The 23,287-nt window shown below is 35.3% G+C and overlaps 1 protein-coding gene across 5 annotated transcripts in view; it reads right to left on the reverse strand.

The window, feature by feature from the left end:
- Nucleotides 1-23,287, reverse strand: part of Cnot2 (CCR4-NOT transcription complex subunit 2) — a 92,827-nt gene that overhangs the window by 58,596 nt on the left and 10,944 nt on the right. For 3 of the 5 annotated variants that reach the window (XM_055625914.1, XM_055625912.1, XM_055625913.1), the window contains exon 2: nt 4,013-4,155. Coding sequence is in view for 4 of the 5 variants with exons in the window: in XM_055625912.1 (XP_055481887.1) it covers nt 4,013-4,060 (48 nt within the window). In the remaining variant the exon portion in view is untranslated. The remainder of the gene's footprint in view (nt 1-4,012; nt 4,156-23,287) is intronic. The other 2 variants (XM_055625915.1, XM_055625911.1) reach the window with 1 other exon arrangement.

Below are 23,287 nucleotides of genomic sequence, written 5' to 3' on the forward strand. Positions count from 1 at the left end.
GTGGTGACTGCACTGGACATAGACTCACTTGCCAGCTTTTACATCACTTCCCTCTGTGGAACTGCCTTGCCAGGCCACAGGAGAAGAGGACATGATCAGTCCTGATGCAACTTGATAAGCTAGGGTGGATGGGAAAGGAAGCTCCTTTTCTGAGGAATAGGTGGGGGGGGGGGGGAAGGGAGGGGGACTGGAAGGGGAGAAGGGATGGGGCTACAACCAGGATGTAAAGTGAATAAAAAATTAATTAATTTAAAAAAATGTAAGGAGGTACTGCCATTGTTTATACTTAAATTTCACTGCAGTATAAAATGTTTATATATAGTAATGCTTAAAACTTACCAAGCAGAAACATACCTTTCTAACTTATATGTTTAATTATTAGGTTAATTTGTACTTTATATTACACTGTCAAGTGTTAACTGCTTAACTTGGAAAAGTGTCTGGGGATTAAACAAACTGAAAGTTTGTTTTTCCTACTCAAAACAATGGAGTATGAGGCATAACTTGTCAAAACACTGCCATAAAAAAGATGTGCCTATAAATATGAAAAACTATATACACAGAAAAAAATACATATAAAAAAAACAGTTAAACACCAAACTCAAATCAATGAGTACTTCTTAAAAACAAAAACAAGAAATAAGACATGATAATATCTCCATAAATATAATAAGCAAGCCAAAAGTACATACTTGTTTAAAACAAAGAGAAATCACATTTACACTTTTACTAAATAGGGGAGATCATACACCAAAGCTCTAAAAAAAGAGTTATGACAGTGAATTCATATTGGACTTAATATTTTTTTCTTCAACATTTTTACAAGGAACAAACTTACTTTTTTTGCTAGAATATAAATGAAAGGAAAGTTCTATTCAGAGTAAAAATCTCAAGACTATCACTAGTAGATACCCAGCATATTTCTGTTTCAGTTTTTTCACTGTAATTTTATTTAAACAACATGCCCTGAAGATGTATCTCTATAGCAGATACCAGGTTAACAGTACTACTTTAGTACCAAAATAATATGGTTGCAGTTTTCAACAAGCTGATTATGTCCACACAGAGCACTGTCTTGCAGTTCTACATAATGATAGAAACAGTCTATGTGCACCTATCAGTACAATAGCCACTAGTAGACATTTACACTGAGCATTTAAAAAGAGGCTTGCTTGGCTCACAATCTAAAATTTTATTACATGTAAATGAGTTTAAGTAGCCATTATGGCTCCTGTTTACAGTACTAACCGTCAAGGTACAGAGGAAATTAAAGGAAAAAATAAATGGCTGTTATGTGCTAAGATGAACACTAATCTACAAGTACATAGGACTGGAGACCAAAAGGAAAAAAAGATGAGTCCGGTATAGGGCAGCTTCTCAAAAAAAAAAAAAAAAAAAAAAAAAGGAAATCAAATTATTGAGTCATGAAGAAAGGATGCTATTCCATATGAGGCCCAAAATATTAAAAGCTTGGGGTACAAGGTACAAGAAGAGTTAAAGTAGCTCTAAATTACTAAACCCAGCAAAGGCAGTTAGAGAAGAGAGGTACCAAGGGCATAAAAATCAGAACAAAAAAAAGTCAACTAGGTGCCATGTTTAGAGATTGAATATCAGAGAAAGACATTGGTGAGTCAAAATGGTAATTAAGATGATGTAAATTTATGCATTCTCATAGCTGGAGCAAAATTAGTGTAAATTGCGGGAAGATAAAATTGTAGAAAAAAAATAAAGTCCACTTTCTCGTAATTTTAAAGTCCACTGTCTTACACAAACCATGATAACCCTTTCAAAATGAATGAACTATATACCATTTAAATAAACTGCTTTCCTAAACTAATTTATTTATGCAAACCAACTTAAATACCTAACTGGCCTTATTGACAGACAAAACATACAAAGTCGATACTACTACAAAAATCAGTATTTCAACTCATGTGTAACTGAAAATCACTGTAAGGTCTACATGGAAATGAGAACTTGAGAAACATTCTTCTTGTTAATCTCAAATATTAGGCTCATCAGGATATTTAAAGAAACAAACAAATTCCAAAACAAAAAACTCTCATATAAATGAACTTATTTAAAAAGTCTACTTTAACAATGGAAAAAAAAACATATAAAGTAAAATTTTATAAACTCCAAATTAGTTTCATCTTACAATATACAAACTCCTAAGAACTACTAAAAATACAATTTTTACTTTGGTGAGTCCACATTCTGTAACTACCCCATACATTCTTAACAAATTCATCTTAATGCTAAATATGAATCTAGTCTTCTATGCATGTGCTTTTCAGAGGAGGCTTCAAAAACAAACAAAATTTACAATCCAGATTTAATTGTTTCCAAAAACATTTCAATATCCATTGGGCACCACTATAAAGCAATAAAAGGTAAATGGGAAAATACTTTCAGCAAGGAAAAGCCTAACCAAGAATGCATATTTCTATGCAAGTTCAAAAACTTGTATTATGTGCATACTATGTGACTAGAATAAAGAATTTTTACAGCAGTATAAGCAGAAATAAGGAAGTCTTTTCATTTGCGAAGTGTAACTCTGCTTTATCCCTTTTATAAGTATAAACTCTGGAAGTGCATATGAACATGGCTCCATGACACAAATTAGCTACAATGTGTAAATCAAACAGAAGTTCGATACTTGGCAAATAGGACTATGAGCACTTAAATGCCACATAAGCAGAATCACAATATTCTTGAAGTAATTTAGCAAAACCTAACAAAGATGTAACAGCCCAAGTGTAAGCAATCAAAATCTTCAAGTGGAAGCTGTTGGAAGTGGTTCTGAGGCAGGAAGAGTTATATAGCAAGCACAAATAATTAGCATAGGCTAGTCAAGTCTCCAAGGACAAGTCAGAGAAGAGAGGTTATACAGAACTGATTTAGCATAATCTCAGCTTACTCTGGCTTATTAAAATAATGAAGGTCTGGCCAGAAACTTCATCCATCAAGTTAGGCAAAAGTTCTAGGAAGGTCAGATACAGATGCATCTTCTACTGAGGACAGTGCTCCAAGCCAGAACCTAAGTCTCACAATCAAAGGCTCTTTGCTGACACATACCATAAAACTCAATTTCAGCTTTCCCCATTGTTCATGCCTCAATGTAGGGAAAGAAAAATTAATTGCACTAAAACAAATGCTGGGTGTGTAAGAGAGCAGCTGTCCAAAACTGATGTTGTCACACTACCTGTCTTACAGTCTCACAGGACAAGAGGGACACAGAGAGGGAGCACAAAGCCTAACAGTTCATTCCACATGAACTTATTCAATACCTAACATTACTTCACAACTTCATGCTGGATTCACTATCAAATGAAATGAAGCAATTTTCCACTTAAAACTTAACTTCAAACCCTATTAGTTCTTTTTTCAAAACATCACTTCAATAACACTATTTAAAGCTCACCTTCTTTTGAAAGCTCAGGAAGAGCATCCCTACATAATTATATAGAGAATGGACAGTGTTAAATAAGTAAAGAAACAAGAATCTGATCTTGTAAGAACAACATAATAGTTACAAATTAAACAGGATATCAGTCATCATACATTTCTAGATTCCATTTATATTTCTTCTATAGACTATCCAAAGTTTTCTACATTTCTCTTAACACTCTATAGTACAAAACATAACCCCAAACTTCCATTTCATTCTTTCAGGAATATGTGTAAAATACTTTATGAACTATTGCCTTTGAATCCAGCCATAGAATCATTTACATCAGATAATCCTAAATTTTGGCATATATGTCAGAAATTTTGTTCTGTTAGTAAAAATATACATTATAAACATATTTCATTTTGTAGAATGTTCACAATTATTTCAAGCTGTCAATTTCATTACTTAATATTTAAATTTATAACACAAATTTTCAGGAGTATCCACTGTATGAATACAATGTATCCATTATAATGTGCTAGTTCCAATGAAATATTACATGAAAATAGTTCAGTGTAGTCAGGACAAATGGAAAAGAGGGAGGGAAACAATTCTTACCTGGTAGTTTCTTTTCTCAGATAATGTATGTCCATCAGTCCTCACCATAGAGTCGTGTCCTTTCCTCACAGTACTGGAGGCAATCAAACAGAACTGTCACTCAAGGGTCGTGTCACAGGAAGGACCGCCCACCAGTTCTCCCTCTAGAGTAGAATTATCCAAAAGCCATCAAAATTACTAACATGTAAATATACATAACATTTAACAAAAATATTCAACATAACATACAAAATACAAAGAGAACAAAACTAAAATGTAATTCTTACACTCTATCCCCTCTTTCCTTAGATATTCAGGGCAGGCAACTAAGCCCTGGACTTTGATGTACAGATCCAATATGAAAAAATTTGCCTTCACACCTACTTTCACCATTATGTCAGTCTATCAGACATTACACACAAGAGGAAACTTAAAAGTGAACCAAAACAAAACTGATAGAAAAAAGGAAAAAAAAAAAACTTACTCCTGTTTTGTTTTTGTTTTTGAAACAGGGTTCCTCTGTGTAGCCTTGGCTGTCCTGGACTAGCTTTGTAGAACAGGCTGTCCTTAAACTCACAGAGATCTGCCTGCCTCTGCCTCCCTGAGTACTGGAATTACAGGCATGACCCACCACACCACTCAATGCTCCTTTCACAAAGGAGCATTGTGCATGTCAGGTTAAAATAAATAAAAATGAGATTAAAAATCACCATGTTATTTCAAATATACATAATAAAATTCAAAGTTCAAAGATGTAAAGGTAGTTCTACAAGAGTGTATAAGACACATTTTTAGGACAAATAGCTTTTGCAGTATAAAACATTTACTCCTAGAAAAGCATATAGCCACTGAACTAATAATGTTACTATCCATTATAATTTTGCATTCAAATGTAAAACAACTTACATTTACTATCAGATGAAATGGACATTAGGACAAAATACTAAAAACATCTAACTTATAAACCACAAGTTAGGTGAGGGCTAGGGAGATAGCTCAGTAGGTAAACTGCCTGCCTTGCAAGTACAAGGACTTTGGTGTCCATCCCTAGAACCCACGTACAAACCTTGTGGAAAAGTGGCAAACAGGCAGATTCCTGAAGCTCACTTGCCTACCAACCAGGAGCGCCCAACCAATGGGCTATGAGTTTCAGGTTCAATGATAGCAACTCCAATTCAGAAAACTTCATGTGGCTCTTAAAGATACCATTTACATCCACACACCAAATATATTACACATACACATTAACGGCACACACAAACTCTTTAAATTTTTATGTGTTTTAAAATTATGTATATGAATGTATCTCTGTGAATGGGTCTATGATCATGAAAACAGTGCCCAAGAGGCCAGAAGAGGGTGTCAGGTCCCCTAGAACTGGAGTTACAGGTGGTGTGAGCCATGTGACATGGGCGACATTGGGTGCCAAACCCAATTCCTGTGCAAAAGCAGTTAAGTACTTGTAACCAATGAGCCCCATAATTTAAAAACAACAAAAGCCCCAAACCAGTCTTATTAAAAAGGACAAATACAAAGGTTTACAAATATGCATACATTAACACAATCTGCTAAGAATAAAAACTACCATTATTGACAAAGTTTTACAAAGAATACATACAATAAAAATTACAAAGTTGCAGAAACTATGGTTTTACTCATTTTTGACCATCACACACGGGTGGCACACATGCTGGACTGAAATACTTCAAGATGCCTACCTCTAGAGTAGAGCCTTACCTGCTCATTAGAAACTTTCTATGTGCTTTTGGAATAAAGTATGTCTCTCAAAAATAAGGTTTTTTTTAAAACCATTAGTATATATACAACTATGAATGTTGTCATCATTTAAACTGTTTGCATTTATTATTTAATTTGTGCCATGCTTGAGAGTAAACACACAGCCTGGCAAATGCTGGGAAAGTACTCTACCACAGAAATATATTCCTGAGTCAGGAATTGGGGTATTTTAAAAGAAAAATTACCAAGTGAACAGGATGTCCCATAACAATGATATAACTAACACATACTTGGCTTGGCTGTCACAAAAAAAAAAAAAAAAAAAAATTGTTTTCATTATATAGTTTCAAAATGGTAACCTTGTTTTTATAACAGTATTAATAAAGTTTTAAGATAGTATCTATCTTACCTTAATGCTAACTAAATCCAGTAAATAATCTAAAATTTGAGTCACTATTTATGGAATAAGAATGCTTTCCTCCTTAAATATTTTGTTTGGGTAAAATTCCATATAGTACACTTTCATATTATACAAATTTTATCAAAAGGAATTTTAAAATCTAAATTAAGCAAGGCAACTTTTAACACCTTAATGCTACAAAACTTTAATAGCACTTCCTACTTATACAAAAAAGGACAATTGGGAATAAAATTTAAAATTTTATGTGTTAAGTAATACTTTAATAATAAAAAATAATTTTATCAGTAAATTTAAAAGAAAAATATTTACTTTGCAAAATGATAGATTTTATTACGAAGGGAAATTTTATTTACTTTTTGCCTTTTTCTATATTGCAAGTTTCTAACCAGGATAGGAATATTCTATATTGAAGGAGCATTATTTAAAAAAAAAAAAAAAAAAAAGGAGAAAAGATTAAAGACATTTCATACTTTTCTGGGCAAGTATGAATAATTAGCATTTATCACCACTATCTCCACCCTATGTTGTATTAAATACCGCACTGAACAATGCAATGTGGTAATAATTCTCATCAGAGAAATAAAATGATGTGCAGTAAATGAAAGAGGACATTATGTATAGGAACCTAAGACTGTGAAAAGGAACAACCAAGAGTACGAATGTCACTTACTCTAAAACAGGTTTAGATACTGTTTTCCCACATCCTACAGATAGTTAAAAGTCATAAAAGTATGTCTGCCAAACTACAATGGTATTTTCCATTAAGCAGAGATATCTTCCATGAAAGGAGAAAACAGTAGCTTTGATTCATAAGCACCAGTCATTCGGGACATTAAGAAAACAAAACAAATGATATCACTCTATCAGTGCTCCCAGATCACTGTAAGAACAAGGGCTTTGAGATTCACAGGGAGGGCAAAGTGAAAGCCAATCAAAGTTCAAAAGGTTCTTAACAGTCTAAACAAGTTCCAGGTTAGAGAGTGAGCGTTAACAGGCAATTAGAATCTGCAGGGCAAATAGATAAAGTCTGCAGAAATGAAGAACTCGGGGACCTGAACATAGAATTCCTTTAGTAGGAATTTGATAGATTTATGTTGAGAAATTATTTGTATCTACACGTAAAAAGGCTTCAGCCTAGAGAAAAGTCTCCTGAAAACACGCCCAGTGGAAACAATCCTTGAAGCTCAAAGGGACCCTGTAACGTGAGATTTTAAGTTCAGAAGGTATTGAAGGAGGGCTTCAGCTATCAACTCAAGTATTAGAAAAAGTCTCTGGAGGGACCAAGCCCAAAAAAGACCTGCCTATGTATTATAAATACATCTAAGTATTATAAATACATCTTCAAGCAGTCCAAAGGACACAAACCAACCCAAAAGACTAGCATAAAAGAACCCAACAGCAAGTCTATAACCTATAACTCATAATGAGTTGAAATATAACAACTAAAAATAAGTACAGCAATGAGACAAATGGTGGAACTATTAGGCAAGGATGTTAAAGCAGGTATCATTAACTATATTCTAGATTTTCAAATAAACATGTCAATGCAAGGTCTGTCTGATACTATGATAAAAAACCTGACAGAAACTTCCCCGTTTCAAAAGTTTCAGTCCCTAGTAGAGATGAGGGATGGAGCCAAGAAGTAGAACAAAGACCAGGGCCAGGGGCAAGACACACACTTGGAAGACATCAGTGATTACTATTGCTTCCTCCAACCAGCTCACTATAGTTTCCTCCTCCTCCTAGAAAACCAGTCACTGTGAGTGCACCAGTGGATTAGACAATTATGGAAGAACTTCATGAAGTGATCATCTCAGGAAATGATTTCACAGTGGTTCTCAAATATAGGAAGTTTTACTTTCCCAACTTTCTAGGTATCAACTCAATCAAAGACCACCAATATTAAATATCAAATAAGCTTTGTAAGCACAAAGAAATTTCCTTATGCCTCTTTGCTTGGATGGCATGGCAACAGATTACCATAAAATGATAAAAACACACCAAAAAGTGAGAACCTACATCTGGTAAAAGTAGACCAGTTATGACAACTTCTGATATCAGTAACAGATTATAATTATGCAAAAACATACTTTTGGGGAAAGCTAAAATATAATCACATGGAACATCATAAGATCAAAATTTACATTTTTAAGGCTCTGCATGATCTTCTAAGGAGTCAAATATAAAGAAAAATACTATTGGATAAACAGTAGATTATATGCAGTAAATGACAAGTTTAATGAATTGCTGAAGACCCCCCCCCCAAAAAAAATCCTAAATTTAGCACAGTGAAAAAAAGAACTAGGAAAACACAAGAAGCAAAAGGACAGTGAACTGTGTGCACTGAGTCATCAATTAAGTCAGGGAGCTGCAGCACCCCATCAGAAGGCTAGCATTAATATAACTTGTTGCAGGAAAAGTAATAAAGACAAAGCCATTACTTTTCTAATTTTAAAAAGAAAAACATAAATTCACAGACCCAAGTTCAAAAGCTTTCAAAAGGATTAACAGTAAAATCACCATAATATTTCAGAATAAAATTTCAGAGAAAGTGTGAGAAGATGTTTAAAGGGAGAGGAGTTGGCTAATGAATGACTTTACTTCAAAAACAATTCAAGTCACTAGAGACCAGAATAACTAATTTTAAAGGAAGGTTCTGGCTCTATAGATCAGACCGGCCTCAAACCAGAGATGTTTTTGCTGTGTCCTTCCCCCAACCCACCCTTGCTGTAACTACAAGGGCATGCTACCAACCGGTGACTATTTTAAGTACAGAAAAAAATTACCATTAAAGAGCTCTAAAATTCAACTAAGACAACTTTTAAAAATGAAAATAGCCATTTTAGAAGACAGTTTTAGCAATATAAAGCTAAATATTGGCTTACTACATAACTAGGTAATTCTAGCTCCTATGTATTTATCAAATTGAAATTTATGCTCACATCAAAATCAGTACACGAATGCTCTTATTAATAGGGGTATCATTCTTAGTAAATGACTAAAATGATTATTTCAATGATAGAATGTTATTAATAATATAAAAAGTAACTACTAATTTAGGCAATACCTGTCTTGTTAGTCTGTTTCTTTATTGGAGAACTGAGAGCCTTAATGCTGAGAAGTAGCAATGAGCAGTGATTGTTGATTTCTGCCCTTGTTCTGAAGCATACAGAACATCAAATAGAGCAGACCAGAAAAGAAATTCCTAAAACTCCTAAATAGGAAAACACTAAACTTATAGAACAAAGAAAGAATATTAAAAGCTACAAGAAAGAAAAAAAAAAAAAGAACAAGTAACACATTAAAAGACAGCTCTATTAAAATTAACACCTGACTTCTCAATGGAGACTCTAAAAGCCAGAAGGACCTAGACAGATGTTCTACAGACTCTGGAAGACTACAAATGCCACCTCAGATTACTATGCCAGTAAAACTTCGAATTACAATAGATGAAGAAAATAAAGATATTCCATGATAAAATCAAATTTAAACAGAATCTACAAATTCAGCCCTACAATAGGTGCTAGAAGAAAAATTACAACCAAAAGAGCTTAACTACACCCAAGAAAAAACAGGGACAATAATAACAACCCCACACAAACAATTAATAGAGGGAAAACACACATTTCACGCACCCACCACCACCTCCTCATGAACAACAAAAACAAACAAATCAGAAATCATTGCTCACTGATATCTCTCAGCATTAATGTTCTCAATTCTCCAATAAAAAGACAGACTAACCAGACACATGAAAAAAACACAATTCATCCCTCTGCTGCATTCAAGAAACACACCATAGCATCAAAGATAGACATCAGCCTGTTGCTGTGCTAAGAACCTGACTAAAGCAACTTAAAGGAGAAAAGGCTCACAATTCTAGGTTATAGCTCATCTCTGCAGAAAAGACACCTTGGCTGAGGCTTGAAAGAGATGGTCACATTCCACACACAATCAAGAGCAGAAATCTAATGGTTCTCTGCCCAGGGGAAGGTGCCACCCACAGTGTGTGGATTAGCCTCAATTAACATAATGAAAACAATCGCTCAGGAGTATGCTCAGAGGGGGCTGGAGTGAGAGCTCCAGGGTTAAGAGCACTGGCTGCTGTGTAGACTCCTTCTTGACTCCCACCACCCGCACAGGGTGCTTCACAAATGTGCTCAGAGGCCCATCTACCAGGTAACTGCATTTTGAAAAGTTAGCAGTTGAAACTAACCATATACAGTTAACATGGGTTATATATCAAGAACCCTGTTTCAAAAAGTCAAGTTTCTTTGCTGTCACTAAGTTATAGTTTGCTTAATGGATAAATATTTTCAAATCCTGAGTGGATGACTTGTAGTACATACAAAAACACTAGCAGACAAAAGAAGACCTGGATTTTAGCTTCAGCATAGCACAATTAGTCTAGCAACACTGTCTACTCAAAAACATTTTCTGGGCCAGGCGTGATGGAGCCTGCCCTTAATCCCAGCACTCCAGGTTGCTTTTACTGACAAAGAAAAACAAAAGTTAACCAACAATATTCCCTTTAAAACAATTTATTCTCTAGTCATCAGAATTTAATGTTTTATAACTTTACTGCTTGTATCTCTGCACTGGCAGCTTTCTTGACATACTTCTTTTAATCTGACAATATAGTTCTATCACAAACATTTAAAGAATTTTGGTCAACAAATACTCAGATTTAAGTGTTTTAACATGCTCAGCATTTCAAGATACTCAAATTGTCTGTGACTACTGGTCAGATAAAGTGAAATACAACACCGGGTTCTACTGATCATAAGTGACAGAATGTCAACTAGTGCTTGCACATCAACGGAACGTTAAGACATGGAGGAGAGGAGGCCCTCTGTTGTCTCCCTGCCATTTAAAGCTGCTTTACGTTTAAACAAACTGCACAGACTGGTGTGATACAATCTCCTCATGGTATATGAAGATAAAGCCATGTGGTCCGGCTCCAGGCAAAAATGAAGTAGATTCAAACTAAAGAGAATTGTGTAGATATTCTTAAAATTGGGGTGACCAATTCAAAAAAAAAAGCAACTGTTTCAAAAGTTCATTAAGAAACATAAGTATTAATAAATAACATAGATATTACTCTCTATTTATCTGCACAGAAGTCATCTGAAGGTCACTTCATAGCAACACCTTTGGTTAGACAACAGAAACAAATAGTACTACAGGATAATTTCACAAGGGAATAGGAATAGAGTAACTGGAGATAGAATACAGACTTTTTTTTTTTTTTAACAAGAGGTCAGAGATATCATACAAGGAGCAAGCGAAAATGAAGGATAGCTGAAAGAGTATTTAAAGTGGAGTTTACAAGACACCAAAAATTGATAAATGGATGTAGTACTTTGAATGAGAATGTCCCCTACAGGCTCCTAAATTTGATCACTTGTTCCCCAGTTAGTGGCGCTGTTTGTGGAAATTTCATAGGTAGGTGTGGTTGTGTTGGAGGAAGTCTGTCATAGGAGCCAGGCTTGGAGAGTTGTCATTTCCAGTTCACTCTGCTTCTTGCTTACAATGAAGGATGTGAGCTCTGAGTACCCTGCTGTAGCCACTGTGCCTGCAGCTTTGTTGCCAGGCCTTCCCTCCATGACGGACAAACTCCTAACACTTGGTCATGGTATTTTATCACAGTAACAGTAAAGTAACCACAGAAAAAACTGACAGTAGGCTAAAACCCAGATGAATTTTAGTAAATGTGGGTGGAGTGTCTAAAGAGATTGAACTCAAGCACAAGAAAGTTAAGTAGGAGTAGATTTAAGTAAGTAGACATCATTGGAAGTATTCTGCAAATCTCCAGTTACTGTTTTTCTAGTAAAATACAAAACAAAGTCATCAGCTCAAAGCATAGAAATGAAAGGAGATGTCAGGTTTATGGCAAGGGAAAGAAATGTAAAATGACTTTGAGAGTCAAGAAATAGGAGGAAAGAAAATAAGCAGAAATGTCAGGCAGCAGAGTAAGGAACCACTTGAAGTTGGTATTACTCAGACAGCAGGCATGAAGGAAGACCGTAGGCAGAGGTCAAATAAAGTAAAGTTAGTGTGACAGAACACGAGAGAAAAAAGAGAATTAAGCATATAGGCAGAGATAATGGTATGTGGAAGTAGAAAGAAAAAGTGAGAATAAAGAAAGGAAGAAGGATGGGGAGGGAAGAAAGGGAAGAGGAAGGAGGAGTATCATCCTTGTCACAATCTTCTCCAAGACAGTTTTTAACTTAGGGTCCCTGTGGTTGTTGCTGTTTTCCAAAGATCTCAGCTCAGTTTTTCAATACCAAGCACCTTCATAACACTGACATTTCTCCTTGTCTTCTTCACAAAGGCTTTCATTGACCACCCAACAGTCTGAATTTTGTTCAGTTGTTTTGTCTGTAAAACCCTTGGTATCTAAGTCCCTCAAAAAGAGGCCCTTTGTCTATTACTATTAACATTCTTATCTCAAGCACCTAACAATGACACATAACATACATACTTTACTGAATTAACGGTCCACAAAATACACAGAATGTTTTACCAACTTCAACTGAATGAAAACATTATTTCCCTTAAAAGGAATGCAGTATTAACATTCTGTATGGCAAGAATAAGAGTAAACTGAAGTTTAAATTTAAATGTTGGATACTGAAAACATTTTTTTAAGTCTTAAAATACAAGACTTTTTATTACCCTTGATATTCTGATGTAGGATCAGGCTTTTTGATTAGACTTTCTATGGATCACATTTTTTATGTTTTCCAATTTTAATTCATTTAAAAATGAAGACTTTAAAAGTATTAAATAATACTCTTTTTACAATTTTTGAATATTTTAACAGTTGCCTAACCATAACAGACTTCCCTGCTGACTCCCCAACGTCTCCTCAACCTTGTAAATACTATGGTTGTCCCCATCTTCTAATGTTCCCATATCATTTAAGAATAAATAATCAATATAATTCAAGTGTAATCCTACCTTCCTTGTCAGTAACATACTTATTAAAGAAGGGGCAAAGGAGAAATTACAGCTTCATTTTACTAACCCACTAACTCACATGTGGTATTTACTTAATTGAAAACACAAGTAACGAGCCCACAGTTCTAACAGCTGTCTGCACCTGTGATTTTTGTCACCAATGAAACTCATATATCGCCAATCATTTCATTTGCTTCAAATCTCAAACTATCATTTATACCAGTATTAATCTAAAGATTACAATGTATCATTAGATTTGTGTTAATAAGCATGCCACTGAATATGCAATCATTATTTTTAAACCAATATTATAATAAAATCAGCACTTTTATAAGCATATTGATTTTTCACATATGTATTGTTTTGAGAAAGAGTCTGCTTGTTTCACCCAAGAGCCATTTAGGAAACAAAAAGGTTTAAAATCTTTAGAATAAGACAGCTAGGTAAAAATTCTCGGAGCACATTTAGTTTAAATACCTTGCTTTAAAGGTTTTTAAAAAATAAATGATAATTGGGGGAGTCTTACACATGCATCTAATTAGTGGCAGCCAGGTAAAATAGAATCGGAGATTTCTGGCTCAAAATCCAGATTAAATTATCTTTGATGTGACACAAGGTCTCTAACTAGCCTGGAACTTAGAAGGCAGGCCCAGAGATGTACCTATCTCCACTGATATTACAAGTCTGCATCGCTACACCTGGCTTTTTTTCCCTCTGTGGGTTTCAGGAACCAAATTCAGGTCCTTAAGCACCTCAGCAACTGAATCCAAGGCACACACACAGACTTGTAAGTAACTAACAAGAAAGCTTCAAGCTAACCAAAATAGGAATCCTGAAAGTAGGAACTAACATGTACAACTTTACACTTGATTATTTCAATATTCTTCTCAATAAAAGGACATATAAACAGAAATCAAAAATAGGAGACAAAAAGCTATACAGCAGCATAAACAAGATAGATTGAAATATTCAAAGAGCATTGTAATTACAAAACAAAGAGACAACCATTTTTGTGTGTGTGCTGAGGATTTTATCAGGACTCTGGGCATAGTTAAGTGTGACAGTACTTAAACCAGCAGCCAACATCACCAATTCTTTGTAAGAGAAAATGAACTATATCAAACAAGTAAGCCCTTGGATAGTCTGTGCCTCAAAGTAGCAGCTGCAAAGCCAAGGACTGAACTGCAGACTCTCAGTACTGGTCAGAAGAGTGGAATCTGAGTCACACCTCTGACCCAGGGGAAGTGACATTCTGAACTGCCCTAAAGGTCATTAAATATCTATCAAAATCTTTTAAGATTATTTACAGCCAGAGGCTTTCTGTTAAAGAACAAACGCAAATAAGCCTGTCAATCATGGGGACTGAACAAAGTTCCTGGGGAAAGCTCTTTTTACTTAAGACTTGAGAAAAATAGGTGGGCTACCGAAAATGTACATGGGACAATGATCCCTCTGGATAGTGTTCACTCTCCCCCTGCTGGGGTATGCTCCCCTTCACTCTGGGTATGTGTGTGTCACCTGCAATTCTTTCTGGCGCGCGGGGGGGGGGGTGGGTGGGGGCGGCGCCTTGTATAGGTTCAGAGTCTAGAGCATAAAAAGCAGAGTTTTGGAAACTCTCCTCAAAGGAAATAAATTCACCTGGAAAGGTTGGGGGGTGGGGGAGGAGTTCAAGCCTACAGTACATTCAAAACACAGAGCATGCTGGTAACTAAAAGAACCTAGACTAGAACTCAAGGTCAATTGGTTTACACAGAAAATTAAGAGGAAAAAGAGGCTAGGAAGAGCCTTCTTGGGTTCAGAAAACATCAAAGACTAGACACAGGTTAGAGAGAGACAGAGAGAGAGAAGCCCCTCCAAGGAACCAAACTTTAATCAGACTGTGTACAGACAGTAGGTGCCTCCTGAGAACCATTCAAGCCAACAGCATAATTAGCAGCAACCTGTGAAAATGGATACCTGGGTGTGACACCAACTTAAAAGACTTACAAATGAAAGACAGACTGCACCATTAAAAATCATTGTCATCTTAGGAAACTATAACTATCTCCAAGGCTTCATCCTCCAGAGTAGGACAACGTCTTCCCAAAGCAAAGAATATAAAAGTTCATTCCAACAGTACAGCAAAGGCATCAAGCCGGCGCTTATGGCCAGAGAGTCACTGTGCAGATACATCTGGCCCCCACAGAGCACAGAGAGCAATACAGAGGGTAAAAAGCAGCCTACAATGTCAGAACTTCAAGTAAGCATCATAAATATGTTCAGTAGTTTAGGGACTCATTAAAGACTCAGGAATATAGCAACACTCCATCAAATAATTATCTTTTAAAAGATCTTAAGCCAGGCCTAGTGGCTGGCTTCAGGTCCCAGTTTTGTTTCATTTTATTTATATGGAAAAAGGTTCCTTATCTTTCCTTTATTTTGTCAAATTGTAATTTGCCAAAATTTGTCAAATTGTAATTTGCCAAAATTTGTCAAATTGTAAATAATTACATTTTCTCCTCTCCTTTCATCCCTCCAAACACTTCCACATGCTCCCTTCATTTTTTTTTTCAAATTCATGGCCTTTTCTTTCATTAATTGCTACTACATGTATATATGTATGCATATGTACATACACATACATTCCTAAATACAACCTGCTCAGTCTATATAATGTTACTCACATGTATGTTTCCATGGCTGACCATCTGGTATTGGAAACCAATTAGTGCACTCTTCCTGGAGAAAACTTTCTCTTACTCTCAGCATTTCATTACCTGTAGTTCTCTGTGTAGGGCTGTGGCTTCCTGGGCTTTTCACCCTGTCATTCTGGCATGTCTATTTTTGTTGCCCTTGTTCAGCTCACGTCTAAGCAGTCATGTTGGTGACACTTTATGCACGTAGCTTCTTACATTACTGGGAGACAATCCCACAGCAAACTCCCTGATACTCTGGCTCTTAACAATCTTTCTGTCCCCTCTTCTACAATGTTCCCTGAGCCTTAAGTGAGGGAGTATTTTGTGGGTGTATCCATTTGGACTAGGCTCCACAGCTTTGCATTCTGACTGGCTGTGTCTTTCTGCAGTGGTGTCCATCTATCACAGAGAGAAGTATCCTTGAGGAGGACTCTGCTCCCAGTTTTGGGGAGGCCCAGACATAAGAATCCCATTCAAGGCCTTTCTAGACTAGATTAGTTAAGTTCGGGGTCACCCAGACCAACTGAGTGAAACCTTGCTTGAAAGTGAAAGAAGGCTGAGAATATAATTCCATAATGGAGTGCTTGCCCAGCATCTGTGAGGCCCTAGGTTCAATCCCCATGTTCAATATCCAGTACTACCAAACAAATAAGCAAGCATCCACCTAATTAAATATTTGATTTAAAAAAAATTGGTGATATACAGTTGACAAGTAAAATCAATGAAATAAAAACTTCACAAAGGGGCACAATAGTACACTTAAACTGGGCAAACAAAAACTGAACAAATGCCAACTAATGATGTAACCTAGAAAAAAAGCAAATTTAACAGCTACAAAACTAAATGTAGTTTGTGTAGTTCCCCCCAAAAGAATTAAGAACTATGAGAAGAACTGCAAGAATGTATGACACTATTAAGAAAACCCACACATATGGAAAGCAGAGGAAGAAACAGAAAAAATATGAGGAAATAATGGCTAAAAATTTCAAGTTTAACAAAACATTAATCTGAAGTCCAAGAAGCTCAATAAACTACAAGTAGGATAAACAACAAGAGTAATGTCCAGAAACAAAAACAGTGAGATATACTCAAGGCAACAACAAACAGAAGTTCTTTAAAATGGAAAAAGAAAAGTGGCATGTCACATACAATGGTCAGTATAGAAAGCTATGTGATCCCAGAGCCCAGGGAGGCAGAGGTAAGTGGATATCTGTGAGCTTGAGGCTAGTTTAGTCTACAAACTGAATCCTGGACAGCCAAGGCTACACAGAGAAACCCTGTCTCAAAAGACAAAAACCAAACAACCAACAACAACAACAAACCCAGAAAGCTATAGGATGACAACAGTAGCCCATAGAGAAAAAGAAATTTTTTTTTTTACTCTTTCTTAAGAGTAAAATTTGTGTATCTGATTAGACTTAAGTTGGTGCAAGTCTGAAATAATTCTGGTAAGATGTATTATCGTATATATATACCATATACCTAGACAACAAAAAAGAAACACTGAAATGTACTAAAGAAATTGAGCTGAAACCCTATAAAAGTAATGCTAGAGGTACACTTCTGTAATCCCAACAACCGGGAGGCTGAGGCAGAATTTCTTGAGTTTGAAGCCAGCCAGACTATATAAGACCCTAGCCCATTCCATCCCACTCAACCCTAAGACAAGGAAAAGAAAGATCTGAGCAACCACATTATCCAATGATTCAACATGCAATGATAAGAGCAACCATAAGAAATTTGGTGGGACTGTACGATCAGACAAATTTTTTTTAAATATACATTATTAAAGATAAAAAGATTGGACTAGCTTTCAGAAATCAGTTAATTGCAATATAGATGTGTGCATAGGAATAAAATAAGCAAATCTAAGGTGATACTCCCAGAATAAATGAAATAAAACATGACTGAATAAAAAGCGAGAAACAACCAACTCAAACAACAGTAGCTGTGCAATTTTAATAACCCATTTCAAATAATGGCTATAACTTAAGATAATATTACCATGTAAAGAAGAGACTAACAATGATATGAAACAACCAGAGCTGGCAAACCTCTATAAAACAGCCAATAAACAGCAAAATATGCATTTTCAGAATAATGGCAGACTGGATCATAAATAAGTTTTAAATTGAAAAGGACTAAAGTCATAAAGTATGCTACATAAGCTCAGTAGAATAAAATTAAAACAAAAGGAAATTTGCAAAAATCCACAAGTTTGTGCAAATTAAACAACACCCTTCTTAAATACTAGGCATTAAAGAATGAGGGGGCATAAAACAAAATAGAAAATATTTTTGAATAAATTAAAAAAACCCACAAGATACCAAAATTTACATGATATATATGAAGCGGTGCTTGTATGAAATTTTTTGGTTGTAAATGCCTGCATTTTTTTAAAAAAAGATATCAGAGGGCTGAGACTATTTGTAGTTCAGTGGTACAGAACATGATTAGCATGAGCTTAAGGAGAAGAGGAAAGGCTAGAAAATAAAAAAAGGAAGGGAAAGAAGGGGAGGTGGAGGAAGGAGAAGGGAAAGGGTAAGGTGGGGAGAGAAGGGGAAGACAGATTTACAATCAATTAACTACATAAATTTATACCTCAAGCAACTAGGAAAAGGCGAGCAAATTATACCAAACAAAGACAAGAATAAAGAATATAGCACAGATAAGACATAACCCGCCCTTCAAAAAATTAAAGTTGGTTATTAGAAAAAATAATCAAATTAAGAAACTTTTAGCTAAATTTACTGAGAAAAAGAAACAACTAAGAAACGGGATATAATAATAACATAATTACATTAAGAGAAGGGTAAAGAAATCACAAGTTCATGCTAACAAACTATGGAACTAGAAGAAATGGACAAATTCCTAAAACATCAGGCTATCAAAATTGACAGAAGAAATGAAACAGTCAAAACTAGACCCATCACAAGAGACTGTATTGACAATAGAAGCTTTTCAGGAGGGAGAAAGGTCCATGCCCAGGAGACTTGAGTGATAAAATTCTCAAACATTTAGGAAAAAAAAAATTATCACTTTACAAACTAATTCAAAACAAATAACCATCCAAAACACTTCTTAAATCATTCCAGGCTGGGCTGGAGAGGTGGCTCAGCAGTTAAGAGCACTGTCTGCTCTTCCAAAGGTCCTGAGTTCAATTCCCAGCAACCACATAGTGGCTCACAACCATCTATACCGGGATCTAATGCCCTCTCTGGCATGCAGGTACATGCAGATAGAGCACTCACATGTAAAAGAAGTAAATGTTTAAAAAAAAAATCATTCCAGGCCATTACTACCCAGTTAAAACCACAAAAAAACATGACAAGAAATGAACCTACAATTACAAAAATAAAGTCAGGAAATGAAACCCAGCAACATACAAAATAGGTCAAACCCAACAACTAGATGGGATTTACCCCAGAAACAAGACTTGTTCAACATACAAATATTAAGCAATTTAATGCACATTTTAAAATAAAGGGTAAAACTCATGCAATCATCTCAAAAAATACACACCTCTAGTCCTACCACTTGTGAAACAAAGGCAGCAGGCCAGCCAGGTGAGGGAGCTACCCTGGGTATATAAAGATCAAGCTTTTAAAACCCAAACCATACCAACGACAAACAAACAATACTCAACCAAAAGGGACATCCTCAAACCAGTAACAAATATTTATGATAAAAGACAGAGCGATAGGTTAGTGGGGAAGGGTGCTTACCACCAAGCTTGAGGACCCATGTCTGATACCCAGGAAACCTACGGTAGGAAAATGAAATCCTGCAAGCTGTCCTCAGATCTACAGGTGACCCCCATGGCACATGTGTGCCCACACAAATAAATAAATTATCAAATGAATGAAGGATTGAATAAAATATGCCTCTTTAAAGTTATGGTTTCTTTAAAAAAAACACAGAAGCATAATGAATGAGGAAATACTGAATGTTCTCCTTCTAAGAGCTGGACCAAGACAAGGTATTGTCTGTCCACTCTTGCTACTGTACTGAAGAGCCTAGACAGAATCATTAGGCAATCACATGAAATAAGAGTTCAATCTGGTGATATTGCCTCTAGTTACAGGTGACATTATTAAATCTACAAAAACCCTAAGGCACTCATTTGAATAATGATTTTATAGCAAATTTCATAGCAGCTTGGATTTTCAGTTTGGATAATCCTTAACTTATCTTAGGTATAAGGTATATAAATCAACATGTACAAATCACATTTCCATGCAGCAACAATGAACAACCCCAAAAAGAAAGTAATTCCATTTTTCAAGCATCAGATATTAAAATGCTTAAATTTAATGCACAAAATTTATACTCTGAAAGCTGTAGAAAATGGAAAAAAATGAAAGAACTATATAAACAGAAAGTCACCTCATGTTCAAAGATCAGAAGAAAAGTAGTAATATACCCCAATGATCTACAAATTAAACAAAAATCATTATTAAAATTCCAGCTGGCTTCTTGGCAAAACTAGACAAGCTATTCTTAAGAGTAAAATGAAAATTCAAGAGACATGTACTGATCAAAACAATCTTGAAAAAAGCAAAATTGGAGAATTTTCACTTCCTGTTTTCAAGCTTGTAGCATGTAATCAAACATACTACTAGCATAAGATTACAACAATAAAACAGAACAGATGATTAATATAAGCCTCCATACTTATATTCATTTTAGAGACTATGCCAAAATAATCCAGTGGGAGGAAAAATAATCTTTGAGTGAATTCTATTATGTTCTAAACCTTGTACATATTCTAACTCATCCCCTTCTCATAACCTACACATAAATGTAAGCAGAGCAACACAAAGCCTAGACTTTTTAGCATATTTCTGATTTTTTAAAAAGTAGCTCAGCCATAAAAAAGGAAGCATATTTACAGTACTAAACAGAAACTCATTTGAAAAAGCATTTCAGGGAACAGTTAAAATAATACTAACAAAATGCAACCCAACGTTAATTGAGTAAATACAAAATTGAATAACATTTACTGGAAATGATTTGTTGAGCAAAAAGAAATCAGACACGTAATATATTATCTACAACTTCATTTGTTTGAACCTCTATTTTAAAATAAGCTAATTCACACCAACAAGAAGCAAATTAATGATTTCCTAGATATGAAATGAATACTAATAGAATCAATCAAGTTAAGAGCTGTGACAGAAATGTTCAGTATATGAACCAGTGATATTTACTGAGGTATATGGATGTGGAAAAACAGAAAAGGCCATTTAAATAATGTTTGATATAATATGTAAACTTCCTAAATAAACTTAATGTAAAACTTTAAAAAGGCATCAGTTCCTACAGATTATGAAAGTTAAAAGCAATGAGCTGTTAACTGAGAAAGAACTTGTGTAAAGGCATCTTACTAAGAGCGTTATAAAACATTAACTTCCTTTTAAAAGCTTTAGAATGATAACTTTGACAGAAATCAGTACTAAATCAGTACTTTGTCTCAGTTAGTTGGTACTCAGTTTAAACTTTAATCACCTAGTTTCTTTACTAAATGAATTTCTCAGTAAAAAATTCAAATCATGAATGGACTACACGCACACATCAATTTCCTAAGTGCACTGTATCTTGCTTCCCAACTTGAACCATTTTTATTGAACAATTTTGTTTCTTTTTACTTCATGGTGGTATAAAAATGGTATACATTAAATAGCAAAGGACATACTCCAAAATTTGAATTTCAATCTTTTCTCAGCCAGTGTTCTCCAGCAACAGCCACAGGGGCAGTTCCCAGTCATGCCATCACAACAGTAAACATATAATATGATCCAGAGTACTAACTAGTCTGCTGCTGAACTAGAATTCAGTGTATTCCATGCATTTCTGATTTACTCCTTCAACTTGGATTTGCTGATACAGAACCCCATTAAAAGTTGAGGAGCATTTGTGCTGGTTCCAATAGAATCTCTAACTCGTTGTGAAGGTGAGGGTTCAACTAACTTTGTAGAGCAACTATAAAAAGGAGATATACAATTATTTTACCTACAGAGAAGCCAAGGTCTTCATGGTGGCCTGCTAGTCTTTCTTCATTTGCTAATCACCTACTTGTTCCAGTACTATCAATCATCCTCTTCCTTTCCCACTACACTCCAGTAACAGTCTTGTGATTTTTTTTTTTTTTTTAAGCATAAGACATCTAGAATACTCCTGTGGCAGGGTATCTGTTCTTTGTTGCTGTCCCTTCCCAAAAGGTCGTGGATAAATACAGAACCACTTCTTCACCAAAGACTTATCCAGTCACTCTGAGAAAGACATTTTGATTAGTCTTTCCTCCATATACCTTTAATTTCTTCACAACCTGATCACCAACCATCAAAGTCTATGCTATGCAGTTATATTCTCTCAGAACAGTGCCTGACACATAAAAGAGGTTAAAATAATATTTATCAAATGAAATTAATCAACTAGTAACACAAAGAATGTAACAGTAACTAAAACTCACTCAGGTTTGACTTATCCCTTCAAAGCAATCCACTCATTCCAAATACAAGCAGGTATCAAACTGGCTTTGAAACCCTCCAAACACCCTAAGCATAGTGATGAAAACAGACTCTGATTTTAGCATCTAGTATCTTCACTACATTTTACATTAATAGTTGGTACAGCAAACTACTAAAAAATTCTCTTAGAATTTCTACACTCTTAAGTTTATCCTGTTAGAAATCACTTGACCAACCTTGGAACAGCATTTCTGTATATTAATATCTCTTCATAAATTCCCTCTCCTAAAGCACAGAATGATGCTCAGCAGGTACCAAGGGTAGGATTATAACCTAGTATTTTTGTTTTGTTTTGAGACAGTTTCTCTGTGTAGCCCTGGCTGTCCTGGAATTCACTCGTAGACCATGCTGGCTTTGAACTCACAGAGATCCACCAGTCTCTACCTCCCAAGTGCTGGGATTAAAGATGTGAGCCAACCCCCCAACAATAGCTTAGTATTATTACTCTATATTTTTATCAACAAAAGGGAAGAACACAAAAAAAGGACTATAATATGCTTAGCAAATTATAAAATTTTTAAAAATTCAGAAAATTAAAAATTAACATTTACTTTTAAAACTTAAAATAATTTTATGCAACCCTATTTGGTAGACAATTCATACATAGTTGGTCTATGAATTGGCAAAATTGATGCAAGGAATAAAATCATTAGAAAGATATTAAAAACTCTGTCGAAAAACCTTTCACACAGCCAACAAATTACGTTTGTGTGCTTACAAGGCCTGAAATATACATTAGTACGGAAGGCTGATTTGGGAATGTGGTGCATGGCTCCACCGTAGAGAGTGCCTGCCTAGCATGTTGGAAAGCCCTTGATTTGACCCCAAGCACTGCAAATACCTAAACTAACCCAAAAAGACTGCTTAGTCCCTAAACCCATGACCCTGTGGCAGGAACACTGAATGGCAAAAATTTTAAGGTAATGAATGACTAGCAGCATGTTGGGCATCTTTAATGGAAAAAAAATTT

Source organism: Psammomys obesus, unplaced genomic scaffold, assembly GCF_907164565.1.
Source record: "Psammomys obesus unplaced genomic scaffold, mPsaObe1.curated_primary_1811, whole genome shotgun sequence".
Lineage (NCBI taxonomy): Eukaryota > Metazoa > Chordata > Mammalia > Rodentia > Muridae > Psammomys > Psammomys obesus.